Source organism: Phascolarctos cinereus, unplaced genomic scaffold, assembly GCF_003287225.1.
Source record: "Phascolarctos cinereus isolate Bilbo 61053 unplaced genomic scaffold, phaCin_HiC Scaffold_5;HRSCAF=322, whole genome shotgun sequence".
Lineage (NCBI taxonomy): Eukaryota > Metazoa > Chordata > Mammalia > Diprotodontia > Phascolarctidae > Phascolarctos > Phascolarctos cinereus.
This window is the reverse complement of record NW_027555958.1, coordinates 67,708,688-67,733,774: the sequence shown is the minus strand read 5'-3', so window position 1 is coordinate 67,733,774 and position 25,087 is coordinate 67,708,688. Positions and strand designations below refer to the sequence as shown.

The window sequence follows — 25,087 nt, the reverse complement described above, 5'->3', positions numbered from 1 at the left end:
ATGCCTGTTGCTATCAGCAATAGAGCTCAAGGTCACTCCCTTTCTCCCCAATAAGTTCAGTACCTGGATCACAGAGTTCTTGCCCTGTCACCCTCAGCTCCTCAACTTTCATGATCTCCATCTCTACTTTACCTCAATCATGCACAGGAGTGCTCATAACCTGGATGCTCTTGCCTCTTTTAACTAATTTGCTCCATGTCCTGGAAATCGTAGTTAAGACTGCCTTAAAATGATACAAATGTTAGTTTTTGCTTGCATTATTATACCATGCCTCCTCTCATCCTTTCTATTCCACATTAAAGGTAGATTGTGCATCCCTGTTTATTTTTGAGAAAGAATATTAAGACATATGAGAAGCAATGATGTTTAATGGATAGAGCATTGGACTTGAAATCAGGAAGACTTTGGTTTGAATTCTGCCTCAAATACTTAGTGGCTTTGTCACTCTGGAAAAAAAAATCACTCAACTTCTTTGGGCTTCAATTTTCAAATCTGTAAAATAAGAGTATTCAATCTGATGGCTTCCAAGATTTATTCCAGGCAGCTAGGTGGCACAGTGGATAGAGCTCAGGCCTTGGGTCAGAAAGACTTGAGTTCAAATCTGGCCTCAGACACTTGCCCCTGTTTGCCTCAGTTTCCTCATCTGTAATATGAGCTGGAGAAGAAAATGGAAAACCACTCTGGTATCTTTGCCAAGAAAATCCCCAATGAGATCATGAAGAGTCAGATACAATGAAAAAAATGCTCTAAAATTATGATAACGTATTTTCTCTATATAATCTCTACCCTAGCACTAATTACTTTAATTTGTCCTTGGATTAACCTTCAATCACTGAAACATTCTATAAAATTGGTTGTATTGTCTAGAGTCACAGAGTTAGGGAATCAATGTCAACATTGGAAATACAGTATGTATAGTGGGTTCTTTGCGGTGAAACCTCATTAATTCCAAGTACATTCATTTGGAATTTGTAATCATTTGGATAAGGGATGAGCAGAAGTTTTCTTTTATTGAAGAAAACCTTCCTTCATATAGAGTTCAAATTAACAGTAATATAAACAGGATTGTAGAAGAATGTTTAAAATACTTGAGAGGATAAACTTTTTCAAAGCCTTTTAGAAGAATCCATTTGCATGCAAGTAATTGATATGGTAATTGCAAATCTATCTTATCTCTTCATTAAAATAGGTCCCTCATGGATCTCTATTTTGAACAGTTTAAATGAACATTTTTTAAAACCTAGTTTGAGTTACTGTATCTGCATTTTGAATCCACATTTAAATATATTTGTGTATATATAAATATATATTATATGTACATGTGTATATATGTGTTTATTATATATATGCACACATATATTTGTGTATGTACATATGTGTGTATATGTATGCATATATGCACATATATATAATATGATATACATACACACACATATATTTCATTAATTCAGACCAGATTCTCCCCTATGAGTAAATGAATGAATAAATAAATTTTAAAAAATAAGCACAACTATGTGCCAGGTATTGTCCTGAGTACTACAAATGCAATCCTCAAAGCAAGCAAGACAGCCTTGTCCTCAAGGATCTATGACTCTAAATAGCTATTTAGGGAAATTCTGTCCAGGGAGGAGTGACTTGGACAGGGAGTCACAGTGAATGGTGATGATGATATGATAATGCTTGTTTCATTACTATTCCAAGACCTAAAATTAGCATGGAGGGGATATAATATGGTACCTGCCTGGTGGCACTTCACAGAGTGGCCTTGCATGATGGGCCTGAGAGACAGCAAAATAAGCTCACCCATCAGAGTCCAGGTCCCTGGGGTGGGACCTTCAGTTCTTGCTGAAAGTGGAAGTGGGAGTGCCAGCAAAATGGTATGTAGATGACTGGAATTGATTCCCTTTATTTTCAATAGTCACCTGATCAGAACCCTCATAGAAGCAAATAACTTCAGAATTGGAAGGCATCTTAAATGTCATGCAATCTAACCTAGATCTAAAGTAGGATTCCCTTTCTTCAGTTCACCAAATGTCTAGTCTGAGTCTTCTAAACTCCTAAGACCCCCTTCCTAGCCACCCTTATTCCCCAATTTTATACAGAAAGAAATTGAGACTATCAACAGTACGGAATTTGACTAAGGTCAGAGCTTGGATTCATATGCTGGTCTTCTGGTCCTAAATCCAGCTCTCCTATCAACCAAATCAGTTAAAACCCATTGAATAGCTATAATTGGTCAGAAATCTTTGATAGCAAATTTAAATTTCCTTGTCAATGGACAAAAATTTTCTACCCATTGTTTCTGGTTTTGCCCTCTGGGGACAAATAGAAAAAGCCTGATCTTTCTTCCTGGTAACTGTGCTGAAAATATTTGAAAACAACTATTCTGTATTGCCTTCTTAGACTCTTTTATTCACTCCTTGATTCACCTTCACTATGATTATCTATTAAAACTTTGGGATTCAGCATACTCTATACTTTGACAAAGCCCATCTACAGCAAGGCACATTAGAGCAAGTCTACTAAATTCATTTGGTTTGTTTCAATTTTAGATATATAAAATTAAACCTTTGGAAGAATTTTTAATTTATGTTTGTCAGATAATTAGAAAGATTTATTATATATATAAAACTCTAATATTCTAAAATATGGGTATATATACATATATACATACATACATAGACACATGTATGTATATAATTTCCCATGCAAGCAAATGCTTTAGTAAAAATAAGTTACTAATAAAATGGACTACACATTTCTTTTAGTTAATATGTGAGACTGAAAGTAATATTTTCCCCCAATATCAGGATTAATGGAATAAACACATAATGAGCCCAATATTCCACTTTCTGTTTGGCAGGCAATCTGTTGTTCATTCTCCTGAGTCCAAAGGAGAGAAAACCATGTAATTCTCCCCTCTAACCATATAGGGGAAAATAGCTGTGTTGGAACAGGTGGCTGAGACAACACTAGACAATTTGTAGAATCACAGGAGGAAGGATTTAGAGCTGAAAGTGCGAGTGTCAGGGCAGGGGCCTTGGGGACCAAATATTAAATCCCAAATGCTTCTAATTCAGCTTTTTTCATGTCCCCAGCTGCATAGCCTTTCAGAGAACAGCACTGATGGGAATATGGGAGGAATATCACCATATGGGAAGACTATGTCTTTTCACTTGGCAGAAGATGATGATCTCTGTTTTACAGTGCTAGATTTGGCATCAGAGGACTTGGATGTGAACCTGACCTCTGCTGAACCACACAGTACTTGGTCATAAGATCATGGACTTAGGAATGGAAGAAACTATATTGACTATGAACTTCCTTGTTTCCACAGAAGAGGAAACGGGGGCAAAAAGAGGTTAAATTACTTACCCAGGGTCAAACTGCTAGGAAGCATCTAGGTAGGTGGTGTAATAGGAAGAATTCAGAAATTGGAGTCAAGAAAACATGAATTCAAATCCTGGGCAAGTCACTTAATGTCTGTTTACCTCAGTTTCCTCAACTCTAAACTGGAGATAATAATAGTACTTGCCTCCTAGGATTGAGGATTATGTAAAAAAAAACACTGAATAAATGTTATTATTTATTATTATTATTATTATTATTATTATTATTATTATTATTCATCTGAGGTGGGATTTGAACCCAGGTCTTCCTAATTCCAAGTACAATATCCTAAACACTACAACAGGCTGATGTCTTTCATATTCTAGGCCACCATTTTGTGCCCAAGGCAAGTCATCCAACCTTACTTGGTCTCAGTTTCCTCATCTGTAAAATGCAAAGAATTGGACTAGAACATCTCTAAAGTCCCATCCAAAATCTCTGTGCTATGACCCTACCTAAATTAGGAAAGATTGTTCCTCCATGGCTTTACTATGTGTGTCTTCTTCACAGAAAGAGGGAGATTTGTAATTATGATTGAGGAAGTAAAAAAACAAACAAACTAGATACTAGGGGGGAAAAAAAGCAATTATCCAAATTACACTTTGAAGGAAAACATGAGACCTATCATCTGCTCTCTCTAGAAGATGCGATGTGCCAAAACAAAGAAGAATGCAAACCACAAATTACAAACAACAGCAGCAACAAGAATAACATCTCTTTCTGCATGCCAAATTAGATATCCTTCCAAAGAGATCTGAGGATTCCAAAGGCCACTACAATCCAAGGGAGGCAGTTCAGGTCCTCATAGCACCAGTCAATTTCACCAAAGCTATGTCTCCTGCCTCTTTGTACCGTCTTTTGATGTCACAGCACAGAACGCAATCCACATCAGAGTGTTTGCTCCAACACTACTGTGCTTACCTTTTGCATATAGATTTCCAGGACAACCAAACCCAATAGAAGAAGCACTATTGTTGACTATAATCCTCCTTGGCTCACTTTTGTCCCAATGCCTCCTTTCTTTTATGTTCCTGTGATTTTTTTTTGTTGTTCTCTGGGTATGTGGACTAACGCTTACTTTCTTGACTAGATAAAGAATTAGTGTGAAAATGAACGTAGGAGTACGGCAAAAGAGGCATAGCAAGGTGGCTCAGTGGACGGAGGGCTAGGACTAAAGTTAGGAAGACCTGAGTTCAAATCCAGCCTCAGACACTTAATACCCATGTGACCCTTATGAAGTTATGTGTTTTCCATCTGCCTCCATTTCCTCAACTGGAAAATGAAGATTATAATAGCGTCTACCTTTCCAATGAGATATTTGCCAAAGTTCATAGCATAGTGCCTGGCACATTATAGGTGCTTAATAAATGTTTAGTCTCTTCATAGCTTTACTTAGATAGTACCCTTGAGCTTATCTAGTCTAATCCTATCATTTTACAGGTAAACGATAGAATCCTAAAAAAGGTTAAATGAAGAGTCTAATGTTCTGAATAGTAAATAGCCAAGACAGGAGTGTAGCCTAGATCCTCGAACCACAAACCCAGAGCTTTTTGTACTGTCAGATTTCTGTTCCCTAATTCTGATCACATTTGTCCTTCTTCCTAGGTACTTCTCGGCTGCCTTGGTCTTTGATAAGAGGAAAGAAAGAAGTTAAGTGAGAGAGACTGAAGGCAAGATGAATTGTCAATTGATTTATGGAATTATTAATTGATTTATTGCAACATAGGAAAAAGGGAAAAATCTCCTGAGAGGGATATAAAGTTCAGCTATTACCCTTGCTTTCCATCCATGAATTCATTGCTCCCAGCTTGTTCAGGCTATGAATAGTTTATAGCTTCAGTCTTGATGCTCCCAGTTTGTGATTAAAGGAATGGGGTTGCTAAGAGGTCCCTCTGGATTGAGTAGGGGGCAGGAATGCCCAATATTTTAGATATTTGTGAGGAAAGACCACAATGGCAGCAAATGGGGAAAGAAGAACACCCCAGAAAGTATAGGGGCAGAAGGTGTGGAAATGGGGATGCGGTCTTGGATGGAGGTAGGCAGTGTGGGGAAAAGAATGAGGACTATGAAAGACACAGAGAGACTCTTATATAACCACAAAGCAGAGTTGGGAGCCTTCAGGCAGCATGGATTCACAGCAGATGGAGAAGTGTTGGGGGACAGGAGGAATTTGGGGATCTCATTTTATAGGATTTGGGGGGCATACTAACTCTTATCCATGCCACCTTAAGGTTACTTCATTAGCATACCCACATCATCTCAAAGTTATCAGTACATCTGGACCTTATCTGAAGCTTACCTTATCATAGCTTATCTTAGGCAGTTGGCAAGATCAAGGGGCCTTACAATAACGCCTAGGTAGTTTCCCCTAATTTAGCACATAGTCTTAGGATGTGTCCTTACTTAATTTGAGACAGTTTGCAAGTAACCATTATGCTCCCTTAATTTATGGAACAGTCTGTAAGTAACTTCTAGGATCCCTTTTGCAATCTTATTTCCTATGATTATTACTTTATACTAGCTACTTATAAATTTACTATACTACCCAGAAGGGAGATGGTGGGCAGGGGGACCAGAAAAAGATATAAATTTAACATGAAAAAGAAGGGGGATTAGAAAGGAAAGAGGATGGAGAAGAATATAAGAGAAAGGGATGAAACATAATAAAAATGCTTTTGTATGATTTGCCTACTTTGCCACCTGAAGTGAAATTAAATCCCTCCAAAAGGGGATATTCTAGTTTTTTTTAATATTCTATTTCTCCATCTATTTGCCCACATTTCACTCTTCATGAGCTCAGATGCCTAATAAATCAAATATAAGTGGCTATAAAAAATAAAGTTATATCTTCTAACTGTAGAACAATCCATCTCAGAATAACAGCAAACACAATGGTAGGGGATCTTGGTGACCAGTTAGTAAATTTCAGTGAAAAGGTGACAGTTGATAAATATAAACTAATACTTTATATTTTTGAAAATCAAGAAGTCATTTCTTTTCTCATGGAATCATGCATGCCAGTCTCCCCATAGATGTGATCAGCTTTATGACACTACCCTAGCTTATCTGATCCATTATGAAAATTTTTATTTGTTTCCCCACTTTTTCATGGGCTGTCTTTCATTCTTGTGATGCTCCTTCCTCATTTTTCCCTCTTTGAATCCTTGGTGTTTTTTTTTTCAAGGGTTCTTTCAACTAAAGTGTTACCTTCTACTTGAATTCTTGTCTCTCCAGCTACTAGGACTTTCCGCCCCAACACCTCAAGTTAATCTTGTATATGCTTTGAACATGTTCTATATGTACCCATGTACATAAGCATTTTGTCTTTTTACATTGGAATGTAAGTTTCTTAAGGAGCTGGGGCCACTTTCCTTTTGTTATTGTGTCCCCGAGACATAATGGAAACTTGATGTTTGCTGATCTGGTAGTTGATTGATTGATAGAGTGATGATTTTCTTACAACAATTTGAAGAGTTAAATATTAAAAGGGATGAGAAGTGGACTGATGCTTTCATTGATGGAGGGGACATCCAGATGAAGAAACTCCCTCTAACAATGTTGGGTCACAACTTCTCAGCAACACATGTCATTATAGAGTCACTTAGAGCACTGAATGATTTAATGACTTTTCTGGGGTCATGTAACCATTATGTGTCAGAAGTAAGATTTGAACTCTAATCTTCCTTCCTCTAAGACTACCTCTCTACCAGCTATACCTTACTGCCTCTGGTAATTTTCTTATAATTATCAAATATGATTTTTAACAATACAGATTGAATGCAAAAATATGTACATGACATTGCATTTTTCACCTGTGAACCTTTGCATAGTCTCAGTGAAGGTGAGAATGTAGGGCTTACTGAAAACACAATACTGATTTATGCTGTACCTTATAAAGGAAGGCCAGGGAAAGCAAACAAACAAACAAAAAACCCATACCTAATTCTGTTAGAACTAAGTGAAATCTAATCAGGTACTGTGTTGTTGAATTTTTTTTTCTTCACTTCTATATGACTTCATTTGTATTATAATTCTCAGGTCTACTCTTCCCATTTATATCCATATTCTTCCCCAGTCTAAGAATTTACCAACACCAACTACAATTGTTATTTGGCTGACTTGCATTTTCTTTGGACATTTTGTTGCAGAGGCATTAACTTCAATGAAGGGAAGGAATCATGAGCTTATCATTGTGAACAGTCTCTCTTTGGGTCCAGAATATGACCTTGCTACTCCTTTTTCAACCTGAACTCTTCATGCCTTCAAGCAAAATCTACCTGTACTTTTTTTTTTTTGGTTAGGCAATGGGGTTAAGTGACTTGCCCAGGGTCACACAGCAAGTGTTATGTATCTGAGGGTGGATTTGAACTCAGGTCCTCCTGAATCCAGGGTGTGTACTCTATCCACTGAACCATCTAGCTGCCTCCTTATACTTCATTCTTTAATGTAGGAATAATCATACCTAATTGTATCTACGTTACAGGATTGTTCATAGTTCATAATATCACAGATATAGTAGTGGAAGGGACTTCCCTTAGAGATTATAGAATCTAAAACCCAAATTTTATGAGGAAACTGAAGTCTGAATTACTTGCCTAAATTCATATGGCTAGTATGCAAAAAAGCTAAGATTTTAAATCACATCCTGTTTGTAAGTCACTGATTTCCTTCATTTATCAACTGAGATAATGACCAGTGCATAGCAATCCTAGCAATCTGAAATTTAAATCATTGAAAATTCTCATTATAATCCTCTTGTACCTACCTTTTCATCTCCATTGTCTTTGCATATTACCATCTCCAGCAAGATTATAATTTCTTTGAGGGCAAGGGTAGTTGCAAGTTTTTGTTTTTGTTTTTGTTTTTTTTGTATCCCTAGTGCTTAGCACAGTTCCTGGCACGTTATAGGTGTTTAATAGATGCTTGTTGATTATACAATTTTTCTTATGGTTATGATTACTAATGATAATAATATAATGACTACAGCTATTGCCTAATTGATAGATGAGTTTCTTTGGTCCCTTTAATACCTAACCCAAGTTATTATTTTTATTCATTTTTTTGAAGATATAAGTGACTTTAAATTCTTTAACATAGTTTTCAAAGTCTGAACTAGGACCAATATGTAGTAGTTCTAGGAAGGAAGATCTTCATTTACATGGAAGAGAGACTAAAATACAACACAAGCAACAGCTACAGCTGCATACCAATAGAACACATTTTATTTAGGTTTTTTTTTTTAGACAACTGGGGTTAAGTGACTCGCCCAGGGTCACACAGCTAGTAAGTGTGTGAAGAGTTTGGTCTGAGGCCGGATTATGAACTCAGGTACTCCTGACTTCAGGGCCAGTGCTCTAACCACTGTGCCACCTAGCTGCCCCTAGAAAACATTTTAAAAAGTAGCAAGTTACTTGTTACCAGAGGAGCTTAAGCAAAATATAGATGATGCCATCTCAGGGAAGCTTTAGAAGAAATTTCTGAATGGGCGAATGGACATGCTAGATTACCTTTATGGTCTCTTTCAACCCAAAGGTTCTGTGACTAAATGAATATGCTAATATTAAGGCATTGAAAATCTGGCCTCTTTTAGAATCACAAAATGGATATCAAATTTAGCCCTATCTGAAAAAAAATATTCCATCTATGACGCCAGCAGGTAGGTTACTCAACCTGTGTTTGAAGATCACCAAAGTCAACTTCTTAAGGTAACCCATTCCACTTTTGCATATCTCTAATTGTAGGGAAATGTTTCCCAATATCAAGCATATATTTGCCTTTTTGTAACTCCTACCTGTTGCTCCTTGGTGTGCCACTGAGAGGCAGAATAAACTGAATCTCTCTTGTAATACCAACTCTTCCAATTATTGAAGACAGCTAACATAACCCTATGAAGTCTTATCTTCTCAAGCCTAAACATTCTCAGCGGCTTCATTCCATCCTCCTTTGACTTCAACTCCAGGTCCTTTATTACCCTGGTTGCCCTCCTGTGTTTGCTTTGAAACTTAAAATCTTTCTTTGTCTAGTACTCAGCAAAGTATTTCAGATGTTGTCTGACCATGGCAGAATAACAATTTGACAATTACTTTTTTATACTAGAAGCTATGCCTCTCTTTATGTTCCCTCCCAACCATACTGTGAGCTCTGTTGAAATACAATCCAATATCCCCTCCCTCCAGATCTCTTAGACAAACTACTCTCTAGTCATACCTCCCTTACCTTGAATTGTAAAGTTTATTTTTTGAATTTAAATGTGAGATTTTACATTCATCTTTATTTAGAGTCAGTCCAGTGTTCTAGCCTGTGATGATGGTTTTGAATCCCAACTTACCTACTATATTAACTATCCCCTTTGGTTTTTAAGTACTTCTATTTCCAAATTGAGCTTTAGAATCTAATGAAAGAGAAGAATGTTAACAATAGTATGAAAAGGGTACTGTATTTTCAACTCTAAAAAAAAAGATCTTGTTCACTAATTATGATTACCTAGCTCAAAATTATCCTGAAGATGACTATCATTTCCTCACTTACAACATAACTAAAATGATAGATTCATAGAATTCAATATTCTTTCAATGGAATGAAAAGCACACATGAGGAGGTCAAGGCCTTCATTAATTTTGCCGTAAGGAAGCCCATAAGACCAGTTTTGGAATCTTAGAATTAAAAGTAACTTTAGACATTACCAGCGTCCAACTCCATCATTTTAGAATTACAGAAAGTCACAGAGAAATCAAAACACTAGCCCAAGGTAACACGGCCACTTAGAACCCAGCTGTAGTGAATTCCACTTCAGTACTCTGTTCATTGCACCAGGAACATTCAATTTCTGTAATTAGGCTATGATTTGGAACCTCACATACTGAACTGTGTACATCACTTACTAGCTATACTAACTGGCATAAGACAGTGTCATGACATCATAAATCAGTGGCTGGAGGGTACCTCAGAGATCATGTAGTCCAACCTCCTTATTTTATAAATGTGGAAATTAAGCCACAGAGATGTTATGTTAATTGCCTGAACTCACAAAAGTAATAAGTAGAAGAGCTAGAATTTAAATCCAGCTCCACTGACTCCAAACAATATAGACTTTTCACTGTGCCACAGTGCTTCCCATTGCCAAAGAGCCAAACTAATGGAATGAAAGGTACATCTTTAGTTGTAAATTGAAGATAAAAATAACTAATTGTCTATGTGTATTGCACAGATCAAAGGAGATGGTATCCCTGAAGTTGCTTTATTGACTATAAAGTTGTATTAATATAAGTTATTATTATTACATTTTGATATTTTTGAAAATGCAACTTAGACCATTTCTATTTTCCCTCATTTAATTTTTAGAGGTTAAATAATTTTTATATATATACACTGATATGAATAACAAACATGTACTCGTTTGATAATGTGTTCATTTTTTAAAAGTTTAATGAATTGATGTTTATATGGAGCATTATATAGAGATTACAGGGAGGTTATTCTGATGATTTTTCACGGTGTCACACTGAATGCTGGAATGTCCCTGTTTAGAGGAGGGGCATTGGTAGGAGCTTCCAGAAATTCTAGAAAACAATGGACAATTCTTCTAGTAAAAAATGGAATTTAGAGATGAAAATATTGAAGTTTGACTACAATGCAAAACAAACATTTTTTGAAGGACTATACAAGTTGGATAAAGTATTGTAATACATTTGTAAGAACAAATTTAAAAAAACATTCATTTTAATAAAATCTCATATAAGATGGTAGTAATTTAAGAAGTTACAGTACGTTAAAATGGTAAAAATTTGTAATTTTTGCATGGATTGTGTAAAAAACAAAACAAAAAAGCCCTGAAGAATAAAGCAGCACAATAATTATCTGTCCTTAATGTTAAATTTTACTTAAATAGGGGGGAAGATAGGCATATAGATGCTTGATTATTTTGGTCACTGGCCCTGAAGTAAAGGAGAGCTTATTAAAAAAAAAAAGAGTATAGGTAACAATGGGAGTATAAACAGGATAAAAATGGATGAATCTGATTATTGTTCTTCCTGTTAATGAACTCAAAGTGATACAATATGATATCTGTGAAGTGATATCAGCTTCAATGTACAGACAAATCTTTACTGGCAACTTCAATTACATTCATCTGCTCACATCTATGCTGTGTTTTGTTTTGTTTTGTTTTTTTAAATGTTTACCAGATCTGTTATTGGTACAGTTCGTTCTCAGTGTGGAAACTCCCTTTATCAATGTAGACAAACACTTGTTCTATAACTAGCAGTTTTAGAGAGCTTAGGGGGACTGCGAAGATAATTGGGTTGGCTGGAGTCATACAGCCAGTATGTGTCAAGGACAGGATTTGAAATCTTGCTTTCATGATACGGTTCTGGCTCTCTATCCACCATACAACACTGCCTTGCTATATCTAAGTCCACTTATTTCCTTCCCAATGCTTCAATATCTACTTGTCAGACCAAATACTTTCCCTCCAGGTCATGTCTTGCTTTGATTGACAGAGACATTATGAAGTTATAATGCCAACAAGGAATACCATAAGTAAATTATTAATCCATTCCATTCACTTTACCTCTTAGTCCCAAATCTGTACTACCCATTTTGCAGCCTAACTTTGCAATAACTAGCTCTTCTGCATGAGCTTCACTACTCTTTATCCAATTCATCCTGTTCATCCCTGGAGTGCTTTCAGAGAGCAAGACAGAGCAGAGTCATTTTATGCTCAGTCTTCTGTCCAGCACTCAACTTGTTTAAAGGGTATCATATATCACAAGCATTATACAAATAATAAATAATACATGTATTAAAATGCCTTTAGCAGGTCTTGAATCAGAGAATATTTCTGCAGGTTTTATGCTACAGTGATACACAGGAGCAATCAGATATAGTATTGCTCAAAAAAGGTAGATGCTAGAAATTTGTTTCCTATGTTTTCCTATGGGGGTCTGCTCAGAGGTAACCCAATTTCTAATCACTAACAAGGCTCTGTAACATTCTAAAGTTGGTGGCATCTTTTGTAAGGTAATAATCTAGTAAATGGTATTTTGGTGAATCAACATTTCTAATCCTGATTTGTATGAATCTTTCCATCTAGAATTTGTTCCTCTATTAATGATATTTAAGGCATGAAGGGATAGAGCTTCTTAATTGCTTCCTTATTAGTGATATGCAGCAGTCTAGTTAATCTATCTGTCTAGCAACTATTAAATATAGTCATTTGTATGTAGTGGGGGTTGAATTACTTTATAAAGTCATCCTAAGGACTGTGCATCCAAAGTTCCCCCAGAAGTTTCTGGAGACTCCAGGAATATGGTGATTTGGCCAGTGCACAATTTGGAAATTAAAATTTCCTGGCTTCTTCCTAAAGCAAGTAATCTCTCTCCCACTTGTTCCTGGAAATGGCATGAAAAATCCCTGACAAGACTTGAAGTCAGAAGAGGAGATAATATCGATGGTAGGGACACTGTTTTCAATATCTATTAAATCTTCAATTCTTTCTGCTCAGCATACAATAAGAAGATTGCCTCTTCATATCAAAGCGCAGAGCCTTTTCATCACTGAGCCACCACTACCTGGTGAGATCGCGACAGGAAATTTGTTATTGCCACAGATCCCAACAACTGAATAGCCATATCCCTGGAGTAATTGAAATTTTCCAGGGGAGCTCTGGGTACATAATCCCTGGGACAAAATTTATATCTCAATCCAGACATTGCTATACTTACAAGTATGCATATAATATATTTTGGGATATAGTAGGCATAAGGATTGGACCTGATGGTGCAGTGGATAGAGCACTGGCTCTGAAGTCAGAAGGAACTGAGTTCAAATCCGGCCTCAGACCAAACACTTGACACTTACTAGCTGTGTGACCCTGGACAAGTCACTTAACCCCAAATTGTCTAAAAAAAAAAAGAAGTGGACCTGAAATTTGATTAGAATAGGGCAACCGCAGTTGAGGAAGCTTCCCCAATAAAGCATGATGGTATCTTCTCTGTCACTTACAGTCTTAGCAATCTGTGTAAGGCTCAGAGAAGTTAAATACCTGTTCCCAGGGTCACATAGCCAGTTGGTGTCAGAAACCAGACTTCAGTCCTTGTCTTCCTGGCTCTCTATCCATTACATCACAGTTTTTGATACAAAAAGCATACATATAACATATTTTCTCTTGTAACTATGATTTAGTTTGTATTGGGAACTTCTGGTGTTAAAACTTCCTAAACCAATGCATATTGGAAAAAAATGCTATAAGTAGCCTTTTATCTGACAGTTTCTCTTTGGAGTCAGCTGGGTTTTCCAAGGTTAGTCCCTGTGTTATTTCCCATTTCTGTAGACTTAACAATTTTCTTACTGACATTCTTTCCCCCAAAGCATTCAAATTAAAGAAGTTAATTATGAGAATTTTTGCAATTCCTACTTTATGTGAATAGGGTTTGTAAGAAAGACATTATATGAGTGGAAATCCCTTCTTTATCTACATTTGCTCTTAATTTTCCAAATCTTTTGTCTTACACTTCTGTGTACATATAATAATTTAATTAGGACACATTTAGCGTCCAGAGTATTTTTATTTCCATTATAGTATTCTAATAAGACATTCAGCCCATTTCAGGTGATTCCAGCAGATGATTTTAAAGCATTTTCCTCAATTTATTGTACCACTTGAAATAGGGAAGTAAAGATAATACACCAATTTATCAAATGGAACAAAGAGATTAAATAAAAAGGATTAAATAAAAGTGTAATAAGCCTGAAATCCTTTAAATCTAGTGCCAATAAAAAGAAAAGTTAGGATAAAATGCTCATGCTTTGGAAATGAGAGGTGATGCTAACTTTCCCATGCAGTATCATGATGATCATGATGAACAGATAGTCTTCACAGACTATTTGATGTTATGGCTTAGTAATTTTCAAATAGTGACTTCTAGTCAAAGGTGCATGCGCGCATGTGTGTGTGTGTGTGTGTGTGTTTGAAACTGATCAGCTATTTCAAAATATATGATCTTATGTAGGTCACAAAATTCATAATCTCTCCAGGAATTCCAAACTGAAAACAAGTCTTAAAATCAATCTATTTTCATTGACTTTTTCCATTTCACCATGAAAGTACAAGGACAGAACTTCACGGTCCGTCAAAACACTTAATGTCGTTTTGCTTAGACTGATTTCTTTGTAGCTCCCTGATTTGGGGTGAATGTATAGAACTGAATGAAGTCTTTCCTTGTTCTTCACTATTAATTTACCCATATTAATTAATGTTGAATGAGCGCAGGAGGAGGAAGAGGAAAGACTGCTGTTTAAATCAATGAACAAATATTCATTAGGTACCTACTAGTGTCAAGCACTGTGCTAGGGAACATAGAAAGACAAAAGTCACAAAGAGAATACATTTTATTGTGAAAGACAACATGTATGCATATGAGAAATACATACAAGGTCATTTTGGGAAGATAGTATCAACAGTCTTTACTTTCCAATGGAATCAGGAACATTTTCATGAAGGGGATATCTTTTGTGATTTTAAGAGGCAGAGGTGAGGATGGAGGACATTTATGGCACAAGGGACAGAATTTGTAAAGGCATAGACATAAAAGGTAAGATATATTGTATGAGAACAGGCAAGTTGGGTTTGACCACAGAGTAACTGAAGGGGGAGTAATGTCTAATGTCTAATGGGTCTCCAATAGTATCATCTCCGCCTCTGTTTTTGAAGCAAAAATGTTCCCAGGAAAATCCATGATAGATTTTTACTGAAAATATAAGATTATTTTTGGCAGGTGACTGAAATACGAATAACTTCCTTCCAACAATTAATTTTGGCTGTTGACACATTTTTACAAAATAACTATGACATGTATTATTTGTCTCAGCATACTTTTTTATTTTTTATACTTTCTGTTTGTTCATCTTCATGGCCTGGAGTGAAACAGAAAGGGAGGGGAAGTAAACACATGGTTTGGCCAGGTGGACTTGCTTTAGAATGGGCAGCTTCAGCAAAAAGAATCTAGATGCAGCCAGTTTGGGGGTCAAGGACTTTATGGACGAGAAGGAAAAGGAGAAGGATGAGGAGAAGGGATTGTGAGAAAAGTAAGGACTGTGAAAAGAAAAGCTACAGAGCAGAGACTAAGTTTATAGATAATTATGGAGCTTGTGGAAATCTTACTTGTTTTGTGTGTCTCTCTGCCCTGGACCTTTTTCAGATTAAATTCTTTGCTAGTCTACCTCTCCTCTCCTTCCCCTCTCTCCTCCCTTCCCCAGTCTGGATATGACTTATTTTCTCCCTTCTCACTCCTCATTTTCTTCAATCTCCCTTTCCCCCTCTCATCTCATTTCCTACCTTCACTTCCTCTTTTCCCTTCTCACCCTCCTGTTCACTCCCTTCTCCTCATCCCACATTCTCTCTTTTCCTCTCTTCTCCTTCATTATTTTTCCTTAGCATTAAGGAGGATTTAAAATAGCTGTCACAGCTGGCCATATTGAATAGCTATACAAAGCCTATCCTTTACTTGGCAGATGGTATTGCAATTTCCCCAGGTGGTGATTTCTTTGTTTAAATGTCCATATAATCTCTTCCATAAGCATATTTCCTTGCAACACTTTGGCCTCAAAACTGGCCATGAGCCCATCCTGCTTTACCATGGGACAAGTCATGGTACTTAAAAAACAAGTATGGGGTGAATTTTAAAGTGACTTTTAGGATCTATGCCATTAATAACATAGCATGCACCTTTCTCCTCCCCAAATTAAGGAATTACAGTACTTAAATAATTCAAGAGTATTTGATTTCATGAGTCTTCCTGTCATCAAAACAGGTAGGAAATGCTCTGCACTTTAGATGAGTCTTCATTCATTGCTTTGGGTTAAAATATAATCACTACTGCTTTGATGAATTTAGCTAGATGAACCCTCTGACAACACATCCGTAGTCTTTCACTATTTCCCTACTCAAAGTCTACTTGTCTGGTATGACCTTTGACAGTTCCAGGTTCCCTTGTGATGCTGTATCTATTAAAAGAATCCCTCCCTAGCCATATTTGTCAATCTTTTAATTATTACCTTGTTATCTTCTATTTGGAATGAAGAATGTAATTTGCATCACAGAAAAATGGATTTCAATGTGTCCTATTTATAGATTGAGGAGACAATAGTGTGTGTATGGTGGGAGGAGAAGCCTGGACATCCTTGATTCCAAATGGATTTGTCTCTTTGTGTGAATGGGTAGAGTTGGTAATGTCAGGGAAGTACCTCCACAGTCCCTAAGATTCTGCATATGCCTTGGAATACACCCCAAGTACTGTCTGCAGTTATCATCAGATATTAAGAATGGTCTTAGACTCAAGCAAGAAGAAGATAATGTCTCCTCCCTAGTTCAAAACTAATGGCAGTACAGAGGTCTTCTGAGGTTTCTCTAGTTCATTTCTCCCTTTCCTCATTTTTCTTCTTTGCAAACAATAAATCGGAAGATTATCTTCTTTCACTCAGTTAAAGAAGCATGGTAGCAGCAGCAGAGGCCCAAGTCGGCTTAGGAAAGATATCATTTAGTGATAGATTTTTCAGTCTAATGGTTATATACCTCATAATGTAGCTTTAGGGTTACTGTTAAGGATTATATTCTTGCTTTATAGAAGTCATTTAAAAATGAATTCCTAAGTTTGTATTAAGCTAGAACTTTACCTGAAAGTTCATGTGCTTACTGATTGTCATGAAATCTCTCTTTCTCTTGAGAAAAAATAGTCTGCTTATTCACTGGGCTTTAGTCTGGCAAGCAACCCACTGAACATTTAAAAAAAAAAACCTGTGCTAAAAAGAATATTGACCTTTAATTCTACCCTAGTGTTATGTTAATTTAAAACAAATATACTGGACACCAGGCCCTGAAAGACAGCTTGCACTAAGATGTCATATCCTTAATCCTAATCATGTTATGTGTGAACAAAATGTTAGAATAAAAATTTCAAGTGAAACCTCCCCACATATAGACTTTTTAAATGTTTGTTTTCTTATCCAATCCTTTTTCATTTTGACAAAATTTCAACCACCTCCACACCCAACTTTGACATATCACTGTTCTATCTCATTTGACTAGTGTGCCCCCCCAAAAAAGAAAAAAAGTAAATCCTTCCAATGAATCTGTATAAATCTATCTAACTCTTGGGGTAGCTAGGTGGCACAGTGGAGAGAGGCAGGCTTGGACTCAGGAAGACCTGAGTTCAAATCCAACCACAGCCACTTACTAGTTGTGTGACCCTGGGCAAGTCACTTAACCTTGTTTGTCTCAGTTTCCTCAGCAGTAAAATGAGAAAGAAATGGCAAACCACTCCAGTATCTTTCTCAAGAAAATACCAAATGGGGTCATAAAGAGTTCTATGTGACTGAAACAACTGAACAACAACAAATCTCTTAATGTCTGTTATGAAGTATGGTGACTGCTTTTGATACAATGGAAAAAAAAGTCCCTGTCCTGAGGGCCTTGCATCTGATTAGGAGAAAAATGTACATAAATCAGTGCATAAAATATATATGTAGAGTAGATGGAAGTTAGAAAAATCAATCCTGGGGTTAATAACCAGTTACCCAAACTTGTACTGGTCTGATCAGCCATAGCTGGACACAATGTATGTTGACCACAACATAGTGATATCACTTTGGTTCTCTTTGATTACAAAGGACAAAACCAACCAAACTATGTATAGGAATAGCAGCACCATTCAAGGTGCTGGAGGACAGTGTTCCACATGAAGTTGAAAATTGCTTATTATAAGTAACAGAGGTTTTGCTAAGGGGAGAGAAGATGAAGCATAAGTGCATGGGACCTCTTAGGAAGAAGAAAAGGGGATCTCTATGTAGAGATAATATGAAAGTAGGGGAAAATTAGAGGCTAAAATCCTATTTCCTTAGAACTCAGGGAGGCCATGATGATAATGATACCATAACAAAGAACTTCAGGTTGATATTACAGAAGCATAGAATCTCTGAGTTGGGTTGTTCTCCATTCAAATCTTGCATGATCTTGGGAAAGTCACTTAAAATCCCTGTGCTGCACTTTCTTAATTTATAAAATTAAGGGATGGACTTGAATGATTTCTGAAGTTCATTCCAGTCCATTTGTCTGATCAATAGGTCATCTAGTCCAGCCTGCATCCAAACAAGAATCCCTTTTATAAAATATTCTCAAAGAAGACATCAATCTTTTGATTGTGGACCTCTAGTGAAGGGGACTCATTGCTGCTCAAGGCAAATGAATAGAAATGCCTACTCTGTTAAAATTGGCCAAAATAACCATTCGATTATCAAATACCTGCTTCTCTTTTTACCACATGGACCCAGTTTATTTGTTTGTTTGTTTGTTTTGGGACTAGACCAGACCTGCACAATTTGTTAATAGGTGGGGGCCAAAATTAAAATAGGTCAAACTTCTTTGGGTCACAGATAGGTTAGATCATACACAGACTGACAATGGTTAGTTTCCATGGGTCACAGGACAAACAGGAGAGTGTGTAGTGGCAACCCCCCATTTTTCATGGGCCACTTGAAATTCTTCAGTGATTTGCAAGAGGCCCATGGGTTGTATGTTGTGCAGGCCTAGCCTAGACCTTTTGCCTTCATGTTTAATTTACTTTCTCTGGCAAAAGGACAAACAAATGTCCTTTACCGAGCAGAGAAAATATCCAGAGCTCATAAGAAATCATAGTAAAAACACAATGAGAATGAAGTCCATGCTATTTCTCTCCCTTTTAGAACCCCAGAGAAAAGGTTATTACTTTTATTTATACTCAGAGTTATTGTTTTTATTTTTTGATGGAGGGCATAGAAGAGGGAAAGACAGTGTGAAGCTACTATGGGAAAACTTTTCTTCTCACAAAACACAAAGGTGATGTGTTAATAGCTATATCCTAGCCAATGTGATAATGTGGAAAGTGAAATAGTTCTGGGATTAGAGAACCAGATTCAAATTTGCCCTCTAATTCTTCCTATCTGTGTGACTTTAACCAAGTAACTTAACTTTTCTGGGCTTCATTCTCATAATCTATTAAAAAAAATGTGTGGAGAGGACTACATGACTCCTAAGTTCCTTTCTTCTTCTAGGCCTGTGATTTAATTATCAGAGGACCTTTCCCAAATGATAACATTATTCTTAATTTCTGCTTCTCATTAAGTGAATTCAGCAATTTTAAGGATCTTGCAAGGCTGGTACAGGCTAACTTATACAACTTCAATGCAACAATAGGAGATGAATATTTAAACTAGATTTAATTAAGACTGACACTGTTTTCAGTGTTTTTTGGTAGCCATGTTTTTTTTTTTTTCAAATTAACTTTCAGGGGAGAAAAGTGAGCTCTCATCAAAATAAGCATTTTCTCTAGATTTACATATAAGCTTCCATTATGGTTTCAGTATCTTTGCTTACTATCTTTGACCATTTAATGCCCTGAGTCCCAGTCCATATGGTATAAGGTTAGGTGAAGAAACGTAGAAGTCTGATAATTATTAAAATGCTTTAATTGTGTTTCTATCACACTAACTCAAATGTCTCTCTTAGGCTAATGGTTCTAATTTGGAGAACTGATCATGACAGGAAGAAAAATTAGATGCATATGAAAGCTATTACAGCATCATTGTGCTTCACTTCTGTTGGAAGGCCTACATTTTATGGTGATTGATTTCTTAATACGTATCAAGATAATGACCATTATGTTGTCCTCAATAGAAGTACTACTTATTTCTCCACAAGATTATTCTCTTTTGTGTAATACATGCAGAACTGTTTTAAAGATGAGGAAAAACTGAAATATCCGAGACTCTTAATGTCAACCATTTTAACCCTAATTCCCCCCCCTTCTCCCTAAAATGAAACTAATAAATCTGACACCAGATCCAAACATTTTTTTCCTACCCGTATTACAGTGTACATCTCTTTGTTCATAGATCAAACTTGCCAACCAGTGTGTTGTGAGGTTCTCATTCACAGTAGTGATTATTTTGTTAGTGATCAGATGATGGGCCTGCCTAAAATAAGCCTCGTGAGAAGTTCAGTCTCTGTACTATCAAGGTCATTATCGAACATCATGATTTCAGTTAAGAAGCACAGAGATGCCATCTAGCAGTAACTCTTAGGAACTTCAAAGTTTGCTATAGTGCCTTCTCTATGACACTAGAGCAAGTAACTGATTTCCTGTAAGCTTTTTAGATCTTCAGTGTATGTTACTTGAATGTGGTTTGGCATGTTGCCCATGAAGCTAATACTCCATTAGGAATGAAACGAAACTCAAGTCTATGGGGGGCCAGGAGTGGTGATGAGAAGGGATTGATGGAACTAATGTGTTTTCCAAATAGAAATAGAAGCTGCTAATTAGGCTGTAATTAAGAGAGCATAGATTTTAATAATTTTATTAGAAGGGAAATTTATGATCTGTAAGAAAAAATCCAAATAATTAATTAGTGGTAGGCTATCTTCTTTTACTTAAGGATAGTAGTTGCATCAATATTCTGACATAGTAAAGGAACGAAAAAAGAAGAAAGGATGTCAATGCTGAAAATTAATTCATCTACATGATGAATTATCTTCAGACGTAAAATCCTTGGCATTTCTTTGAATTCTGAATTCCACCTAGATTTTCAAGTATCTTACCATGAGATGGCGATACTTAAACACCTTATAAAACATCATATAACCAAGGTTAGGTTATAATTATATAAGATATATTATAAAGGTAAATATTTAATGACCCTGTATAAGTAATAATAATCAATTTGTTATGAAATCATTTTGGATGTCCAGCAGATTAGTTTTAATAAAATCACAATGAGAAATCTATCAGTTCTATAGACATGAAATTGGAAATCATATATACCTCTTGTGGCTTCTCTTTCAAAATTGGTGAACCCTATGTATATATTTATCTCCATGAACATTTACCATCATGTTGGGTACATAGGGAAAAAAAAAAGATGAGCAAACTAGATTGCTTATAGCTGAGTAAAGTTTGGGAACTCCAATTTGAAACATAATTATATATTTTTGGTCAGTTTTAATATAATTGAAGGTAAAAGGAAAACAGAATTGTGTTTGGGACTTATATCCAAGATTTTGTTCATCAAGGGTCATCATTTTACCTCCATTTTAAAAACAAAGCCTTTTTTGGTATCATACTCAGCAGTTCCTCTTAGTTAGCATGTATAGTTAGATTCTAATTTCAATAAGTAAAATTTCCCCAGAAGAGGGAATTTGACATTAAAATTTCAAGTCAAAGTTCAAAGGGCAAATTTGACTGGCCATATTCAGTGTGCAACCTCATCTGTTATTACTTTGAGGGTTCAATAGTGATCTTAGTGTTTAGCTCCACGTGCTAATATATTTTCGATTCAAAATATGCTTTGACAAGCAAAACAAGATTGACACTTCTTTGCCTCTTCTCAGAAAGCCTTCGTCTGTTACCTAAGTTTTATGATAATAAAATTAAGTGGAATTAGCCTGTTAATATTCTCTAAGATGTCACTGTGGTATAGAACAAATGCTATTATTTTCTTCTCCCTTCATAGTGCACCGCAGTTTCCAGAAAGCTATAAGGGCTATCTGAAAAGTTAATGTATGCCTTTGTCCCTTTCTGAATCTCTCAGATTTGAGTTCCCAAATAGTCCTAGTGAGATGTGGAAGTTTAATAACATTGAATATATGTGGAGAAGTCCCTAAATAAAGATGGATTGTTTATCTGATAGTCCTTATAAAGAACTGATTTGGGGTTATATTGATGCTAATTAATTGATATATTGATAATGATAGCAATAATATATGAATATAGTGAGTTTGTAAAGTGCTTTGAATTCAAGGTGAAATTCATTGGAACTAAGTTCTCCATAATATTTTTTTTAATGAAGAGGAAATTTTCTAGATAATATTTGCAAATTTTAGCATGTAGTTTTTATTAATGACTGCTAAACTTTATATTTTTTAAATGCTTCATTTTTAAATGACTTAAATTTCATTTTGCATACAACTTGGATTTATTAGTACTTGGATTTATTGTGATGGATATTTTTCTATAGAAAATTTCAAAACTCATTTCCAATGATATTTTAAGAGTTTTTTTTGAAATATTACTCTTATGAATGTAGATAAACAAGCTGTATTGGCAGAAATTTTGAATTCTTAACTTCCAAATAAATTCTTTAAGTTATGTGTATTATCAAAACAAGCCCATTTTTTTTCCACTGGGAAAACTTATTTTGTGAAGTGGAAACTTCAAAAAAATACTACTTAATATGCAAACTGAATCACTAAAATCATTAAATGGCTTTCACTAACACTAAGTGCAATCTGTAAGGAATGACAACAGTAATGTAACTATTAGTTAAAAGGGGAAACCCGTGTGTTTCCATTAACCTGAAATAATTTTGAAAAGTGAACCCAAATGATTACTAGCATATATGATACTTATTTCAAGTTTTTACTGTACACAGTATTTGCAAGGCCTTGAAATATTACCTCCTAGAGTGTGAAATTGTGTTTGACAAAGTCTCAGTTTTACTGAATTTTGAATGGAAGGTTAATTTCTCCATACTTCACTGATGTTATAAGACAATGCTGTTGACTCTTGAAGTTAATGTACAACCTAAGGCCTACTATAACATGTTGGCCTTCATAGTCCAGCTAATAGCCTAATATTGTCTTCAGGCAAAAAGAACAATTAAAGAAACAAACAAAGATACCTGGCTGATAAGTAGTGTCTTTGGCTGTGTCTTCCTTGACATTTCACTCCTTACTCCAGATGCTGATTGTCAGAATACTGTCTCTCAGGACATTTGACTCTCATCATGAGTTGCCGCATTCACCAATGGAAATATTTCTTTATGCTTTCTGCTTTTTTTTTTCTAGAGAGCACCTATGTTCCTGATAGCTAGGACTGAGCATTTTTTAGAGTTTGAGAGCTATGGTCATCATTCTTCTCCTCTGTCATAGTTTGATTATCTTCCTACTCTTTAACACTGGAAAGCAGAACTTCAAGCTGTCCTTCATCCCTCACCCTATCATGGCATTTTTTTTTTTTGTAGTGGAAAGGCAACAAACAAGCAACACACAAGAAAATATCCTCTCTCACCAAACCAGCTCTAGGCAATGACAGAGAGTTCAACCATTCTTCCCTGCCTTGTGTAGTACAAGCAGCATCCCAAATGTTTTGGACACAAACTGCAGCACGTCTTTGATGGGAGTGTTACTGACCAGGCTTTGCTGGAAATTTGCTTTTCCACTTTAAACAAAGGGGCAAGCAGTCCTAGCATCGTTTAATGCATGTTTACAACTAATATTATAATCGCAAACTCCACTGTTGCCTGTCAGAACGCAGAAGAGCACACAAAGCCTTTGGACAGAGGGGGGAAAAAAGCCAAATTCCCCAGAGATCCGCATTGCCCACTACACAGATACACGATGTTCACTCCCCTTCCCTTCTTTTCCACCCCTCTCCCCCAGACTGAGTCTACCTTGCAGTACTATTCCTTGAGTAGGTAAACTTGCCATTTGCCACACAGTAAAGGTAAGACGAGTAAGAGATGGTAGCTTGAGTTACTGTCCTCTAGGTTAAAAAAATATTGCTGCATTTATTTAAAATAAATAGAATATTGTTCATACCTTGGAAGGATCCAGTCCAGCCAGCAAAGAAAGCAGCAGAAGGTTGAGGAGATTGGACGGTGCCTGCATTTTGCTCTGGGTTTCTTTCCCTCTTTTACTCTCTTTTATTCAGCTACTCCACTTTTACTGCAGGGACCCTTCTCCTGTCAGTTGCACTTTCTGCCTGCCAGTCAGAATCCGAGTGGAAGGAGCAGCAGCAGTGGCGGTAGCAGAAACAGCACCAGCAGAAACCGGGCAGCAGCAGCAGCAATAGCAGCAGCAGCAGCAGCAGCAGCAACAGCAACACCAGCAGCAGCAGCCGCCCTGGGGGGTGATCATTCCGCAGGCATCCTCAGAGCTGGGAGTCCAGGAGCTTAGCGGGATAGGCAAGGCTGCAGCAGGCGCTGCCCGTGGTGCTGAAGCTCTTCCAACCTACTGCTCCTCCTCTTCCCTCACAGCTACCCAGCTAGCCACTGAAAAAGTTTTGACCCAAGGGGGAATAAAGGAGAAAGACAAAGAACGAGAGAACGAGAGAGTGAAAGAGAGGGCTAGGGAAAGAGGGAAAGAGAGAGAGAGAGATGAGTAGTAACTGCTGGGAGAGGTGTGGAAACCTGGGCAACGGATGTGACATCAGCATAGCTCCTGGGGGCTTGGGGAGATGTTTTGCAGGGATTTTGTTAACCAAACAAGGACAATCTCAACTCTTTCCTGCTTCATTCCAGTATCTACTGACAGTCCGAGCAGCTAAATTAAATAGCCAGATTTTAGGAAAGAAATGAGTATGCAATGGAGGTGTCCAATGTCATTAACAAAGAACTCACTAAGGTATTCAGTTTCCTAAAGTTTTCACTGAGATCGACTGCTTATTGGCTTTGTATTCAGGGCACATATTCTTGTACTTGTTTGTGGGTATATGTGTATACATTTATATATTATGCACTGATACACGTTCTCAGAAATTTATTGACATTTGAACATTTCTGTATAGTCCCTTGGGCCAACTAGATTAATGAAGGTTGTATGTTTTAAGCACAGAATATATATTTACTTCATGCTGATAGAAGTATAGTTTCCATAACAGCTTAACTTTTGTTT

The 25,087-nt window shown here is 36.5% G+C and overlaps 1 protein-coding gene across 1 annotated transcript in view; it reads right to left on the bottom strand.

The window, feature by feature from the left end:
• Window positions 1-24,587, bottom strand: part of OLFM3 (olfactomedin 3) — a 256,531-nt gene extending 231,944 nt beyond the window's left edge. Inside the window, exon 1 of the mRNA XM_078154990.1 lies at window positions 24,014-24,587. Coding sequence (XP_078011116.1) covers window positions 24,014-24,082 — 69 coding nt within the window. The 5' untranslated portion in view covers window positions 24,083-24,587. The remainder of the gene's footprint in view (window positions 1-24,013) is intronic.
• Window positions 24,588-25,087: the final 500 nt, after the last annotated feature.